Source organism: Ostrinia nubilalis, chromosome 1 (genome assembly GCF_963855985.1).
Source record: "Ostrinia nubilalis chromosome 1, ilOstNubi1.1, whole genome shotgun sequence".
Lineage (NCBI taxonomy): Eukaryota > Metazoa > Arthropoda > Insecta > Lepidoptera > Crambidae > Ostrinia > Ostrinia nubilalis.
Window position 1 is genome coordinate 13,481,919 of NC_087088.1, and position 17,598 is coordinate 13,499,516.

Genomic DNA, 17,598 nt, shown 5'->3' on the forward strand with positions numbered 1-17,598 from the left:
GGTAGAGTCCAATTACTGCCAATACAAAACCAAAGAACATAATAACATTACAAATTATATTGCAATCATATAACAAGAATGTAAGTAATTCACGAAATAGCCGGCTAAAATATTTGCAATCCACCCACCGCCAACAATTCTTGAATACAAATCACTTTGATCCAATGAAATGGTTAAAAAATCGTTTTTAATTGCGATAAAATTTACATATCGAAAGCCAAAAAGGTTAATACGCGCGTTAAAAATTCCGTAATTATCCTCGAAACGGAAGCGAGAACACCATAAAAAAACTTTCAAAGCAATTATAGTCCTTTTCATGTGCAAACTTGTACTTTGATAAAGGAATCGCGTCGCAGTCTTCATAAATATGCAGACGCTTTCACGCGCCTCAAAGGACTTTAATAATGGCGCGCACTTGTATGGCAGGTCCCGCCCGGGGATGCGAGAGTTTACAATAAGTTTATTGAAATAGTTGACAGTCATGTTATCATATTGAAGTCACCAAAAATTTCAGCATTTATGCAGTTTATAAACAAGTCTTGCAGAGGTAAAAATGTTTGTAAACGTACCTTACTTGTTTGTCCAAGAAAATCTAGACTACATTGGAACGCAGCTATTAGAACGCCAAGATTATTACCGACTTATTTTATTATGAGGCGACGTAATATCCTTCATGCCTCAAAATAAGCTTTAGATTTTAAAATTAACTGTTTTATGCTTGCATAATACGTATTACACAGAAATAACACCGATGCTATCTCTTGTCAACTACTGTTCTGAAAAAAAAAGCCCAGGACAGCTGTGAAAGTTGGACAACATTCACTGATTTGAAGATAATAAATTACCTACATTTATTTATAATTTAAAATTTTGTTTGCTGTATTTTTCGTTCTTTTTGCTGTTGCTTAGAAAGCCTAATCCTAATCTCTGGTACACATCTTCTAGTAAGATTTATTGCCGTTTTGTTGCCTCGGAAACTACTGTTTCTAGAATGAAATATGTGAGAATCGATATCTAGGTATTTGCCTTTACTTGTTCATCCAATCAGTTTTCATTTTTTAAAGTCGTTTTTTTTGCAATCAGTGTTAATAATTGCTTGTAATTTTCTGCGTTTAGGATTCCTACATACTTAAGTATGCGTCTTAAAACTTAATTACCTACCTGTCTTTTTTATTTCGGAGACACGTTTCATTTTCTAGGAAGAATATGGTATTTTAGTAATTGACATTTTGCTTGTATTTTATATACCTAATTCATCACTAAAACAACGTAATTTTCAGTTAATTATAACGAATTTTTACGCCCACTCTGGCCTAATCATCATTTTTCATCAGGTGAGACGAGCTTTTTCATTGGGGTTAAAAAAGAGCCAAGTTGAAGCTTACCTGGCATCAAGAAGTATACGAAGACAGCCAGCGCCACGCAGACGAGGATGAGCGCGGCCGGCCACCGCATGATGCGAAGCGCGCGCGCCAGCTTGCCTGCGCCCACGCCACTGCCCGCTGACACCCGGTATAGGCTGTCAGGGTGCGAGCCCTGTAACAAAGGAAAAGTTTTTCTTATATTTTTGTAACAATAATGAAGAATCGATCTACTGCGACGACTTTAAACAAACATTTAAAAGTCAAGAAAAATACACATTTTTGTTTATCAAAGTTTTAGTAACTTGACGTAACTAGTTAGGTACTTTTACGCGTTTTTATTCTATAACATTACACTATCACTGCTTCGGGACAGTGCCAGGAAATTACTTACACATGCCTGTAATTCAGTTGGTCAGTTACTCATTCAAATGGACTCAGAACTTTCGCCATAAGTAAGTTCATAAATGACTGATAGATAACAAAACATTTATTTCTACTAAACTACATTTATAAGCAAAGTAAATTACCGATCAGCTATTGAACGACTATTTTATTAGTATCTCAGTACAGCTATTAACGTATAATTACGGCAATAAATTAACACCATCGACACTTTACATTACAAAAATGGCAACTATCCAACGTGAGTAACAACGCGACATATCAGGCTCGTTCTGAGAAGATATTAAGAGAATACGTTTAAAATGTGACATAGTTTTTCTTAATAAGCAGAATGAATTCTTCAAAGGAATGCGGCGTATTTTAATAGTCGTCTATCTATTAACATAAACAGCAATATAAACGTCCACATGAATAATTTGTACCATACGTCCACACGAATAGTTTATGCCAAACGTATTTTATAAGCATTAAAATATAAAGTCGCATACGAAATCACAGAGCCGATCAGTGACAAATCTCTAGAAATTCTGCAAAGTTTTTGGGTATCGATCAAATAGGTACTATGGCCAAATATTTCGAGACTAAAAAGTAATTGAAAAAAGAGTAATAACTACTTAGCACCCTTTGTAAGATTGGTGCTAATTTCTATGCGAATAAGAATTCGAACGCCTCAAAAATACGTATCTTCTCAGCTTATACTTACGTGATATTTTTTTTATACATACTTAGCTTATATTTTGAAGTCGTTTTGAGTAGAAGAAAGCTGACGTTTTTTTTCTAAGTTATTATACACATGTGAGTTAATTTATGCGGAGTGGAGGTCCGATTCCTATCTCGATGAGTTATGCAGGTTTAAACGAGTGTATAGCACTTCCCTCCAGGTTTTTGCATAAAGAAAAATGTTTGACGTATCAAACACAAACATCACCTTCCCTATTGTTGTATAACTATTGTTACATGACGTCTCTAGCGATGATACCAGCGATCTGCTTTATTAATTGTGATTTATGCCATCGAATGTTGTGATGAGTAATGTGGTGGTATTAATTTATAATGCATAATTTTGGTGTCGATTTAACTTTGGTTTATTGAAAAGACCTTCGCTTAATCTATTTTCTAACTGTTGGTAAAATATACTAAAATATTCATACTTTTTGGAGCATTGAAACGTTTGAACACTTTTTTATTACAAAGTACAAAAAATATAAATCTTATCATCGCATGCATTACATGAAGCAATGATACATTAAATCCCTAATTAGGTATTGTGACTAAGACACATTTAAACATTTTACGTTCAGTGCAGTAATAATCCTCCGAAGGACATAAAATACATAATTCCAATTAGGACACTCTTATGAAAGACTTTAGTAATCGATAAAAGGACGCTTGCAACATGCTCAAATATACTTAATAAAGGCAGGTAACAAGAGTTTGCTAATATGTATAAAATATTAAGTTAAACAATTACCTCTATAAAGCTATTGTGACGTAAAACTTAGTTTTTTTAATAGTAGAGCGTCCAGTAAGATTAACTGCAGAGGAAAACTAATTATACCTACTCGTGGCTTTATAATATCAGGAGAAAAAAATGTACGAATGTAACAAATAACTACCCTATAATTATTTAGAACCAAATACATAGAAAAAAGCTCTTCATTTGGTTTGTTTGGAACTTTAACTCATTTAAAAGTATCAAAGAAGATAAAAATGTGCTTCTAAAACTTCAAGGAAATATCTGCACACATGAGGCATTTTCCCAATACCACTTTCACTAACTCCGTCGGAACAAATTGGATCTTGTACTAGGAATGTTGCGCGTGCGTGTAGCATTAACCCCATACGAGCAGGGCGTGCTACGGAAAGTGAGATAGGCTTGACAGGCGCTTTTAATTAGCGTACGCGCATATAGGATGTCAAAGATTAATTTAACCGCCTGATTCAAGTTTAAAGTTGTGTGCTTATTGGGAAAGTTATCGAAAATAAATTGTTAAAGTTAGTGTCCACGGCGCAACTGGAAATGTCCTTTGTTTTTTATACGTCCAAAATGAAAACACACTATTTTGTGTCATTACACACAGCTGTAAGTAACTATTATCGCTATTATGTCTCTTCTCAAATTTACGGAATCATTTTAGTCGTAGAGTCAAATTCTGTGGATTATTCTGAAAATGTTTTGTACTATGTTCCTGTAATTATTCAGAATTTCAAAAATGTTACGTATTATTGTTATATCACTCATTCCTCGTATCTTTCTATATTATGTGTTACTTATTATTTCATAGATAGGCACTGTATGCTACTAGTGCCACCCTGTATGTAATTTACTTTGAGCAATATACGAGTAGGTACTGCATATCCTAATCATATTTACAACTGCACTAGAGCGATATGTGACGTGATACGCTAGTAACATGTAGTACTGACTACGAAATCAATTGCGAAATTATTAACAAGTAATAGCTTTACGAAAGAACATTTAGGATTAATAAATAAATAGGACCGTAGATTAAAATTTAGAGTAGTGAAATAAATATAACATAGTCCTATGTTGAAATTGTAGAGAAAGCAATCGGAAGATTACATCGTAATCCTTCTCTTAGTTGACAAAAGTTCTCAGTCTCATGTATCGTCATTCGCTTTTAGATTAATGCCTCTTACAACTCTAATTAATCTCTTTTGGACATTAACAACACCAACGACAATATTTTATCGCACGCTAATAAGTCCCCAAGCTGTGAACGACGCATTAATGGGATCGTTTCTCTTTTGACAAATTATTTAAAGACTTTTGTTTGTGTTACTATGGATAAATTATCTTTAATTTACAACTCAGGTGGATACATTAATTATGTTTTTAGTGTGTCACTATTACGAAAGCCAACCAAAGAACAATGCTCCAATTTTGCTTAATTAAGCATAACTATTTGTTTACACAAGTGTGTGAGAAGTAAATGACAAAATTTTTTGTTAAACGCAATCTAAACTCGTTGAAGAATTTTTCTCAATAAACTACCATTAACATTCATTAATTCGCAACTTTTTGCGCAAGTAGATTCCATGAAGAGTGAAAGAAATTACAAGGAAACATTTGATCCATTTTTTAAATACAAGACGAAAATGTATTCTCCTAATTTAAATAATGATTCTGAACTCACATTGTAGCTTACCTTGGCCGCGAACTTTTTCACCTCCCTGGGCTTTGAGAAATATTTGTCCAGCTTCGACTCGTAGCCCGACATGATGTCCTCGACGGTGGGGCTGGGCACGGGCCGCACGCGGTACGTGCCGTACTGCTCCGCGTGCTCCGATATCGTGGGCAGGTTGCCGTTCGGCGAGCTGCAGCTACTACTGGACCGAGAATACGCGTAATTCACCGAACCGTCCGCCGGGTTTTTCGGCTTTTTCGTAAACGCATACCGACGCGGCCGCTCCTCATTCGCCGGCTTCAAATCGTACGTCTCGAATTTATCCGAGACGTAGTGCTCCTCCACATCCGTCGTCGGCACGTACCGCAGCAACATCGGCTCCTTGATCCTTTTCTCATATTTTATTGAATCAGTCTCGTTGTCCAGCTGAGCCATGTTCAGCGTGGACTGCAGCTCATTGGCCGTCCTGTGCGCTTTTCTTCTGTTTTTCCTTTCGGCTGTCTTAGCGTGGACATGGTCGTCCACGATCTCCGACTCGGAGGACGGCCTGTCCCCATACAAAACATAGTTCCCGTTGACCATTTCGAATTTATTTCGTTTTCAATGCAGCAATACTATTCGATATTTTTCATTTCGTACGAACATGTCGTAAATTTGCGGTCTTCACTCCATTTGGAAATCACTTTGGGAGGGAGGATCAAAGGGAAGGTCACAACTGAATGTTAGTTTCGAACGATACTGTCTTAGCACTGTGAATGAGGGGCGCGATTACGAATGCGGTTTGTTTGTTTGTTTACGACTCAGTGTTTGTGATTACAATTGAAGAAAAGAAATTCTTTAGCTGTAAAATGTTAACAATTTACATTGAATACACACAGCGGATAGCCGTAGTAGAGCACGATTTCCTATTGTTTTCAAAATAAGGTTGTATTAATGTCAGCCACTACTGTATTACAAGCAATAAAACTGCTATATCTAGCAGATGCCGTTACAAGGTAATTAGAAAATTAATTAATGTCGATCACAACTAATTAACACAATATTAATGAGATTATTCGCATCTCAGTTACACAACTGAGATTGAACCTAAACGATAACCATCCAATTTAGATAAAGTCAAGCACAATCTGGATCTCAGCAGAAGTATTTTATGTCAAATGTGTTATTTTATAATTCGGACGTAAGTAACATACAAAGTTAATTGGCATTGAATCAGGATACTCTGGGGACAAAGGCCTTATTTGTTTACGAGATTGCGAAATAGGCTGTCCAAGACAGGCAATGAGAACGCGCGCGATGTTGTAAACCCGAGATAACATTCGTAGCGTTATGTCGGCCGATTGTCGGACGGTTCCCAAGCTTTTTGCGCGCGCGGGAACGTTCACAGCGCGTGCGACGCCGCACAATGCCCAACTCTACCGATAGCGAATTGCTCCGATTGTGCAACGAGCTTTATGCAAGATGTGCCGTTGCAATGATGCACTGATAACTCGGGTCGACTGACAGCTTCCTCGAGGATGTGTCGCGCGGTCGCTGAATGATGATGTCCCCGACTTGGATATGCTAGTTACACAATACCGGTCGGTACGGTGACGCTATTTTGTTCTCGCCAAATGATATTATCGTATCGTATATAGCTTTATGTAGGACTAATGTGAGACAAGGAAAAAGGTTTTCTATCTTTTCCTGTACCTAATGAGCTGTGTTATCAAATCATCTTGCACTTTTTACAGCGACTTTCATTATGTTTTTGTAGGACGCATTCGCCTCTTTTTCTCTATTTAAATATGGCGTTCTGTAGCATATCTCGTTATATTTGTAGCTTTTAGGACTTTACCTGGCTGGCATAATAATTTATATTAACAAAATTCAATAATGTAATTTTAAAATAAAATTGTGTGAAATGTAACACATACGCTTAGATTACATTAACACAAAAATTATTTTCTCTAAATAAGCTCATCATAATGGCAGACCAATGCCAAACGCATTTTCACAATTATCTCCGTGATAGTTCACCAATATCATAAAATAAATGCTCGGAGGCTGCAAAATTTATTCATCTGATATCCCTATAATTATGAAAGCCTACCTGCGGTATCCATTATGCCCGTCCTTGATCTATGGAGAATTAAGTTTCGCAACACATTGTAGTAATGCATCGTCGAACCCTGGTTTAAAGTTCATCTTCAAGTTATCGGCAAATCTGTGACCCAATTTTACATTAATGATTGGCTTGGATTGTTAGACATTAGGACAGTATAAGAAAATAGCATAAAAGCTCCCAAATATGGCTACTTATTACCATGAACTAAACTGTAACGCTGTAACCATGAGCCTGTCTAAAATTTTGTAACATTAAAACTGTATACTTGCTCTAGATATTGAAGAAATAGATCTAGAATAGTATTAAGCGCGTTGTTAGGAGTCATATACACAAATACAATTCTTGGGGAAATACACTCCAAAAACTTAATTAAAGGATCATCATAACCTCGTGACATACCTAAGTTACATTTTCCATTTTGCCTGCACATTAACTGACTCCGCATTTATCGAACGCATCTACTGATTCTATGCTTTTCGGGCGTTATATTTTACGATTACACGCTAACTGCAATCAATCAATACTATCTTTGTTATTATGACACAAATTTCTTTGAATCTGATAGTAAAGTACCTACATATTGCATTGATAAGGGGCTGAGTGAGCTATTAACAAGTGTTTCGACATGAAAAAGGCTCGTATTGAGTGATTCATCGTCTTAAGGTCTGACTCCATTCATCTTAATACTTGCATGATATATCTAATTTGCAAGCCGCTTTAAGTACAAGATAATTTATCAAAGTGCAAGCAGATATGTTCATACATTATTTAAAACGGGTATTAATGAACCTTGTGTCTATTAAATACGAAGGAATTCAATAGACGAAACTAAGGTTTGGCTTGACAATTATTACCAAGTATAGTATCTACGCGTTATAATAATGTTGAATTTGAAATGACTGCCATAAAGCTTTTATTATTATAATTATTTTATTAAATACTTCAGTATTCCCATCGATTACTCATGTATATTCAAAAGTAATTATGTCTAACATAAAACAGAGACTAATAACGAACATTAGCTATAGTAAACAAAAATAAACGTCGTCAATTAATATGTATACGGTTTGAAGCGTAACGGACTACGCATTATGTGCGCAGGCGTTGAGCAGTCTATAACGCGTAGCGGGATCCATTGAGACTACGGTAACGTGGTCTCGAGCTAGCGAGCACGGCGGTCGCAAGCACTGCCCCATCGCGGCATTCGTGGCCAACCTTTGGCAAATGTTATTGGCCGTAAATCGGCACTGACAAGCAAACCTAAATGATTTATTAGGCATAATATTGGAATAATCTATAATATAAAAATGAATCGCAAAATGTGTTGGTAAGCGCATAACTCAACAACGCCTGAATCAATTTTACCATTTTTTTAATGTTCGTTGAAGTCCAAGGATGGTTTTACGGCGAGAAAAATTCGAATAATTTCCGGGAAAAACCCGGTCGAAGCTAGTTCCTAAAAAAACTAAAAATCATGATGCGATTTTGTTATTAATCTCTTGAATAAACAATACCTACTTGACCTCAACAATGTTTATTTACTGATCATATTATTGTCCTCAATGCAAACAAAAATCAGTCTCATCGTGTGAGAATAGAACATTAAAATAAAGCACAATAAGTGTGCACTGTTGGGAAAATCTAAGCTCAATTGTATTTGCAAACAATTAACAGCTGTGCTGTTGTTTTAATGAATTTAGCTGTAATAATTTAAATTGCTTTGTGTGCATATCTCGAGATTTTAATATTAATTAGGAGTTTGCAAAACATTTTAAAATTATACTGCAGTTTTCATGGAAAAAAGTATGAAAACATTACTCGGTTTCTTAGTTCGCTTTTTTTAGAAAACTAGGTATTAGTTACTCAATTAAAATTTAATGGATTCACTTTCGCCAACTGGAAAAATAACGTTTTAATTTATAACAAGACTGTGAACGTTTGGCAAATGTTGGTGCAAATCTCTGCATGTGGAATTTCCTACGCATAATCGCATCTGCAGTCATTGGGGCCAACGTTGGTGCAGCGAAAGGGGTAGCGCACCAGTCGGCGCAAGTGCAATTGGCGTATCATTAATTGATGCACAGTGAGTTAATAGAGCATTGAACTGTGACACGTTAGTATTAGCATCAATTGACCGTTAGTTTGCAGTGGCTGGGTTTGAGGAGAAATCGCTGGGCGGTCGATGACTCCGAACAATTAAACGGGAGTTATTTACTAATAGACAATTAATTATTATTTTAACGGGCAGATGTACGTGTCCGCCACGTTAGTATGTGTTACGTAATTATACTCGTATAGGTAGGTATTATTATTAAAATTATTATAAACACGATGCAGTAAAAAAACCGATAAAAGACAAATATTTCTAGTTTATTCATAATTTTATTCTTATTTAGATAATTAATTTAATAACGGAACGAATATTTCGAAGTTTCTATTATAAGTTTCAGTATTATCGAATATTCCTAAAAAATCTAAGAGATAAACTCATAAAATATATAAACAAGTTCTTCCCATCACTAAAATCAAATAACTAACCAAAAAACAACGTAAATAGACCTTCAAAGTTAATTACGACTTAACGCATTTAGGCAACGCGCACCGCCCGCCCTCGGCGCCTACAGCCTTAAAGGCCGCCCGCCTACTCTGTTATTATGGGACGTTAACAAATTTCATAATAACTCCGCTGCTCATACCGCTCGTCTCATATGTACAATAGAAAATAAATAGCAGTTAATTAATAAACGTCTTCACGAATGGTGTTAGTTAGACGGTTATTTCGGCCTTGGCGTCGTAAACAAACAATCCGCATGGAGGTTACCGTAAACAACACAGCACTGCACAAATGTCCCCTCAGTTGTAAGAACTGAATTAGAGTTTAGAGCACAACAAATGCACACGCGCGTATCAACACAGCTCAGATCACAATTGAAGCATGAGGAGTTGACAGTGCAAGGCGGCGCGTGCGACTGAGCCACCGACGCCATCGTTGCACCACCCGCATTGTCGACAACCACCGTGGAAACTTCGCTTTACGCAACTATTATAATATGGAAGATACAAGATAATTCCGGCAACTTACCCACTGACTTAGAAAACAATTGTGAAGCAATGGACGGAAAATTTGTGGATTAATTATCACGTCAACCGACATCCTTGGAAAAGCAATTAACGAGATTTATTTAACGCACCTTACAATAAAGATATCCCGCATAATGTGCGACCTTCGGAACTTTATTCCAATTCATAGTTCATAATTCGTACACAAAAAGCTTTATATGAGGTGATAAAAACTAAAACGTGAAATTGTCTTGGATGTTTATGCTCTTGTGATAAAACACTAAGCTAGTAGAAAAATATTTTTTTATAGCTATCAGCGACTTATATAAACGATACTTTCTTTAGTTCATCAACGCGTTGACAGGCATCCGAGCTCATTGCACTTCCTTCGTGCACTAATTGAAGCATTAAATGAAATCGATCATAAGTAATATTTTATATAATGCTTACTTCAGATTGCTAATGCATTTTTTAAATTTAATTAACTAATTAATAGTGATAACTCTTCACAAACGTACAGAGATATTCTTGGTTGGATATACGTTACGTTGCGCGTTAGCAGTCAATGCATCTTCATTTGTAGGAAGTCATCTGACATTTGTTACGCAAGTGATGTGCAACGAGAAAGATTATGAACGAGCCGTTTAATTGAGAATACACCTCGCGCACCAATTCCCAGCGTACGTCCATTGCGTTAAGAATGTTGAAACGCAATAGATATAGCGCTTCAATTGATCACAAAGATTATAATTGATTGGTACCTAGGTGATAATTTCTACCGTGACTTAACCTTTGCCACCGTAAACATCATACAATGACGTACATCATACAATGACGTGTTTGGTAGCGAACGATTGCTGACCGTTTAGCGTAACAGACTCTATCGGTAATTACTTCTAACAATGGGGTAACTGAAATATTCCATTAATGATCGATTATGGTGTACGATGAGACTATTTGTGCGTGGGGCTAAGGAATGAGGCTATTTAGTATGGAATAATGAAGAAATTTGAATGACAATACTCGTACCTTCTTGATCTTGATGTAAAGTCCGCCTATTTACCTTTACGTTTTCCCGAGGTAAATTCAATTAATTGTTAATTATGCTGGCTTACCATAAAAACTCTGAGGAAATATTACAGCACTGTATCTTTTCTTACCGCAACCCTTTCTGCGATTGATTGCATTGCCGTTAGCATTCTCACCGAGTAAATCATTCGTGAGTTCTATTTATGTCATTCAAAGAGGTTTTTCTAATAACATGGCACGGTAATAGACTCCATTAGCCTAATGGAATTTGCCTACAAGTTGTTCGTGCACCTGTGAGCCATGTTCCGCGTGGTCTTGTCTAAATAAAATTAGGAACGGAATGAGAAGGCCATATAGTTCCCACCAATATTTGCAATGTTAGTCATATTGTTTTTGTCCTGTAAATAATGTGTTTGGGGAAATGTTCTAGCTAGACGTATGTATAGTAGATGTAGGTATGCAGTGTCTACCTCGAAATAAAAGTATCTAACGTCCATCATTGATAACGGCAATCATTGCATAAAAAGAAATGATAACATTTTTTTACCAAATTAAAAGAAGCTGTATATTTTCCAATTAAAGAAAATAAATAAAAATAGAGAAGAGTGAAAATTGGAAAATAGATCTAAAAATAGAATTCCATCTAGAGTTTAGGTAATATCAATAAGTTAACGCAATGAAAGTATTATTTTTCTTGAAACATCGGTTTCAATTATCGTTTGTAATTTACTAACCGAATACTCTATTGCAAAACTAATTATAATCTTGTGAACTTGATTTCATAATAGTAGTAGTAGGTACAGGTTAAAATTTAATGCAAAGGTCACACGAGCAGCAAAAACTGGAGCCTCCGTAACCTTTGGCCTAACGTTCATTTTGTAAAGATATGATTACGTTCAGTTCAAATAAGTAGGTAGCAGTTTCATAAAAATGGGAACAATCGTAGCAATCTCTTAGATTATGTTACGAAAAAAATCACTTAATGGAATTCGGATGTACAGCATGTAATATCTGATTAAAATGTAATATAATAATCCACTTAAAAACCAAAACAAAATTGATTGTAGTACGAAATGTTGTAATTGATGACCATTTTCCATTTTCTCAAAACTTTACTGCGTAAAATCATTTTTAATGATGGATTTGGATTATTTACATAAAACAAAATGTGTACTATAGTTACATTAGTGTACAATTTGACTGATTTGGCGAGTTCATACAAAAGACATCAACGCGTTAGCGGTGTGCGCTACGAGATTTGCATTCTTAATTGCAATTTACAACCCTTTAAAACAAGAAATATAACTAAACTCAACTGATTAACTATAAATACACATTCTAAATATATGAATATCGCTTGATTTAGTTTGTGAGCGCCACACGCCACTTTGCTCACATGTTATTTTCCAAATTCAAGCATACCTCTATCCACAGTGAAGACATTATTTATAAATAACTTTATTATAAACCTCACATTATAACCAACCAGTTAATCGAACAATAGGATAAAGTCGATAATTAGCGTAAATGTTCTCATTCGTCCGCTCAGTTTGCGTAACACATACGAGGCTCGTTTGCGCTTATGCGTCAAGAACAATCCACGTAATATTTATAATTATAACCAACATTTCATCAAAATACGTGTCTAATTTCAAACATTAATATTGATTACATACTTGGTTATTTATTATAAAGCAAAATTGTTATTTAAGCCTATAAAATATATTTTTATGACAAAATTTATCTATTTCCTTAGCCATCATCGTATACTCTAAAAATTTTTTACATCAGTCGATCATCAAGGATATCTCTATTTGATATTCATCCATAATTATGTTAAATTGTGCGTCAAACAACTTATTGTAACAATTAATTTATCCAGTTTTTTTGTAATACATTCCTTTAGAGCGTAAATTTGATAATTATACTATTGTCATCCATTAATTACTCAATGCTATTCTGAGATAAATGCCTAAACAGATTATGAAATATACCAATTCAATCATAAAATTAATATTCGAACTGCAATCATTCATCATGTGAATTATAGTTTTATAGCGTCTAATCTAGCACCGACGTGCATACATCAGCTTCGAACCTGCGACCGGTCCGCGTGAGATATATTAATTGCGGCCATTTATAACTCTCACGCTGATTACTGATATCCAATAACAGCCTGAGGCCATGTCTGTCGTTTGGGTTTTTCTCATAAGTCAATAATATTTAACTTAACTAGATCTGAAACTTACTAACTTTGGGATAATGCACAGAATCTGTAAAACTTATTTTCACAAAGTTAAGTGAGTTTCCTTTGAACGTATATCTATTTGACACAATTTATCATAATTTTAGTCTATGATAGTCCACTGCTGGACGTAAGCCATCAAATTAAGTCACTGGTAACTGATAAGGCACTAAAACACAGTAATGTAAGTTCACCTGTTAAATCTCCAGTAGTTCACAAAGAACACGTTAACCCATAATCACGGACCGTGAAAGTAGAGATGGAATCTTTGTCTCGTAGAAGATATAATTGGTCAGATAATAAACAAATAAGGCTCACTTTAATAGACCCCGTAAACACCATATTTTGTGACGCTCATAAATTTACATATTTTTCTATTTACGAAGGAGCCCATAACAAAATCTAGACCATACTTAATACCGTTACATAGCTGTGCCAAAAGTTACCTAATTGTCCAGAATGGCCTGTCAAAGAGCAACGGCCACGACCTCTACAAGACCATCGCTATAAATCCATGAATATTTATTGTTAATTAGGTGCAGTCGAATGATTATTTATTTCGCAAGAAAGTCGTTACGGCTTGTAAAAATTCATCATAAAAGATCTTAAGCTTTCATCTTATTTTTATTGATGGCTCATTATTAGCTTTAAAATGGATGAACTTTATAACAAAATCAAATATTACGTCAATGTTATGACAGAACTATCTAAAACGCACGTGAAATGGCTAATTGGATGATTATTACAAAGCCATTTGCTTATCTATTGGAGACGCACGCGCAGAGTCAATATTGACTCGCTGAAGTAACAAAATTATCATAATCGATGTGTCACTCCCATTCCGCGATGCTAAACAGCACCGAATTCCAATTAAGACGGAAACGAAAATCTTATAAAATGACGACAATGTCAAAAGTCACAAGTGATTCGGTGGTGGTGGACTAGAATGCGGTTACGTAATAGGAAGCAGCAGCTCTTATCTCTCGCCGCGACGAAGAGCTGCGCAAGCGACGATTTATGGCAAAGCCCCAGGAAACGTACCCCACGTAATGTTTATAGATCATGAATTATCCGTGAAGATACAATTTTCTGCAATTTACAGCTAACTCGTATTCACGAAAGATTCACACGAGTATCTGGTTTATATGGCTCGGCCCACAAATTAAACTGTTCATTTTAATAATGACTTTTGATGCCGAACGTAAGAAAGAAGCGGAACTAAGTATTAAATTGTTCGGCTAAATCGATGTTGCTTATCATATATTCTAGGAGCATATTTTTCGAATGAAACCATTTACGATTTAATAGCAACTGAATCGTTTATAATACAATCGACAGATTAATCGCATAGATCTCTTTTGTCGAGTCACGAGGTTATACTAATAACGTGAATCGTAGTATCGAACGGTACGACAAAAGCCACAACCATCACGACCTTTGTCTGACATTTCTGTGCGCCTTGTACACGGATTCTTCAGTTAAGGTTGAACTTTGGTATCGAAATTAGGAATGCCGAAGGCGTCCGCATATTTGCTAGGTCATATCCCAATACACGGGAACAATCAAATACCAGGTGTAAACATTGTTCTCGAAGCGCAGATGTTGCGAGGGCCTTTATTATTACAGTAGTGAGAGAAATCGAAAACAATAGACTTGCGTGGATTATTTATTGTACCTAACTGTTATTTCGTGAAATTAAGCATATTTGCCAGTAATTTAGAATTTATATCCCTTTATAGCTTATTTTGCCATTAGATATAGTGCAATATAAAATGCTAAATAATAGATAGACTAATTGAAAACGTGCATAATCAAACTCTTGATATACCTACTATGCAAAACCAAAGTCAAAAGAGTATTGGGAACCTGAAACACGTCATTAAAAACTAAGTACTTCAGATACTATTTTCAAAAGCTATTTACGGCGGTGCCTGAATTTTGCAATAGCATTTGTAAGCCTAAGTGACGTCATGCATTGCCGTGAGATCAAACGCCTGCAGCACAATTGGAATCATTATCGATTACTGCATTCACCGCTTTTATTGATGCATGTGTAACTACAGACTGAGAGCATGACATTATCTGTATAAACACATCTGAAAGCACTTCAAATTATGAGGGATCATACCTTTACTATTTTAAATATTAGTGTTGCAAAAAGCATAACGCAATTGAACCTCTGTCAGCACTTAGCAATATATTTCGAAAAGTTAGCTATAGGTCACGTCTTCATTTTTTCTTTTTATTTGATTACATTTTTCTTTTCCAGTTTCGCCATCGCATCTCGTTTGGATGGTAGCATAGGTGATTTCATTACAGCCACCGATCTTTGAAGTGGCAAGTCACGGAGCGGCGCTAGTTTGCATGAGCCGCGGATCGTGATTCAATAAAATAACGAGAGCATAATATGATTCTCGTTGATGTATGAGGTCAACGTGTCCCGCACATCCGGTTAGTAGACTTAATGCATAAACGCGAGCAATTATTAATGTTAACGACAGCGAAATAAAGTTTAATTACATATACGGAATCACTTCCACTCGAAATTGGCCTCTTCAAATAAATGGAATGATGCCTCGTCCTCTAAATGCTCTTATCAATTAGTTAAACTGACGCCGGAAGAAAAATAAACATTGTATTTTATGGTAGCTGAATGTAGGGAATTAACATTTAACCTAACCATTCGAATACACTGCTGCAGACAAATCTTATTTACAAAAAGGTTGCATGCTTATATGCTAGTAATAGCACACCATAAATGGACTCTCTAAACTAAACAGCCTCTGTAACATTTCGTTTGTTCTCTAAATAGCTGCGCAAATCCACTTTAACAAGATTATCTGTCAAAATCGTCTAATAAGCTGCTTAACCTTCACCTGAAGTGTCAACACTGAATATTATCTGGTTAACCGCATTATGTAAATACCTGTGCGCATGCGGTCATATTATAAATCATGATACCTATTGACATTGTGTAGCTAGGTATCACGGTGATCTACATGTAGTTATTTAAAGTTCAAGTTTTAAACGTATGAATCATGTTCAACAAACATTGAAGTAATCGATCTGACATTCAGGAGCATTGAACTAGTTTTCTGGCAGTGTCCACCAAAAGAAGTCATTATAAAATAGTTGCTAAATGTAAAGGCCTATCATGCAAATTCTTGTAATATCTTCTGATACACATCTGTTCATATCTCTATATCTCTAATTAGGTACGAGTAAGTCATAGACCACAATACCTGGTAGATATTATCATGTATCATTCTGCGAATAATTGATCTTAATCCTGATCTTAGTCGCCATTTTTCACATAAGTATAATGGTATTACCTAAGACCTCCGAAAGCTTAGCCTTATATGTTTTGGTTTAACGTGCTTAGCCTTTATTTAGCTTGGAAAGCGTAGCTCTCAAAATGTCAACTTGGATACAATCACAAAGCTCGAGACTTGAGGAGCAGCCTAGCACTTCTCGTTGCAACATGCTCAGACCCTGACATGCGCCAGCGCAGACCCAGTGCGAAGTAACGCTTCACATAAATAACTTGCACAAATATGTTATTTGAAGCCTCCAGAGGTCACCGTTAAGTGGCTCATTATCCCGGCAATCATCATTATAACCACAAATACTACGGCTTACAATGCTCAAATATTTTTTTACGTAATTCGATTGTTTATTTGTAATGTTCTTTTTGCATTGATAATGTTATTGAAAATCATAAATTAATTTAATTTACAACTGTTCTAATAAAAATATACCTACATTCAATAACGTTTAATGGTATCTGATAATTTTGTATGGATTTTCTACAATACACTTTACTGAAACTGATTAAACTAATACAGACATAAATCAATTGCGTGTTTATTTCATTCAACTTAGTTGTGTCATCATTATGTGCATATCTACCTGTAGGTAGGTACTAAATAAATCACTGTGCTTCTTTTCAAGACTAATCAATCCATATACATAGAGTCGGCGTTTGCAATGATATCAAAGAGATAAATATTGATGCTCTATTGCTTACAAATGAAGCTTACTTGCTTTACTTAACTGAGATCTACTGATAAAATATTCCACTTGCGAAACGATTCAGTTCCCAATAAGTTAAGAGCGAAAGAGATTTGTGTGTTTCTTTGACTATTGCGAAAGTGCACAACAATAAGGCTTTCGCATGTAAATAGCCTGTAAGACAGACAGCGCAATGAGACCTAGGCAATAAGAATGCTCTCAGACATACCA

General features: G+C 35.6%; 1 protein-coding gene across 6 annotated transcripts in view; it reads right to left on the minus strand.

Annotated features, from left to right (window-relative positions):
* Positions 1-17,598, minus strand: part of LOC135073168 (uncharacterized) — a 75,349-nt gene that overhangs the window by 9,052 nt on the left and 48,699 nt on the right. For 4 of the 6 annotated variants that reach the window (XM_063967270.1, XM_063967257.1, XM_063967251.1 and 1 more), the window contains exons 1-3: positions 9,844-9,978; positions 4,925-5,664; positions 1,386-1,536 (exon numbers count right to left, since the gene is read on the minus strand). In XM_063967270.1, the coding sequence (XP_063823340.1) occupies positions 1,386-1,536; positions 4,925-5,497 (724 nt within the window). In that variant the 5' untranslated portion in view covers positions 5,498-5,664; positions 9,844-9,978. Of the gene's footprint in view, positions 1-1,385; positions 1,537-4,924; positions 5,665-9,843; positions 9,979-17,598 lie in introns of those variants that run through there. The other 2 variants (XM_063967242.1, XM_063967262.1) reach the window with 2 other exon arrangements.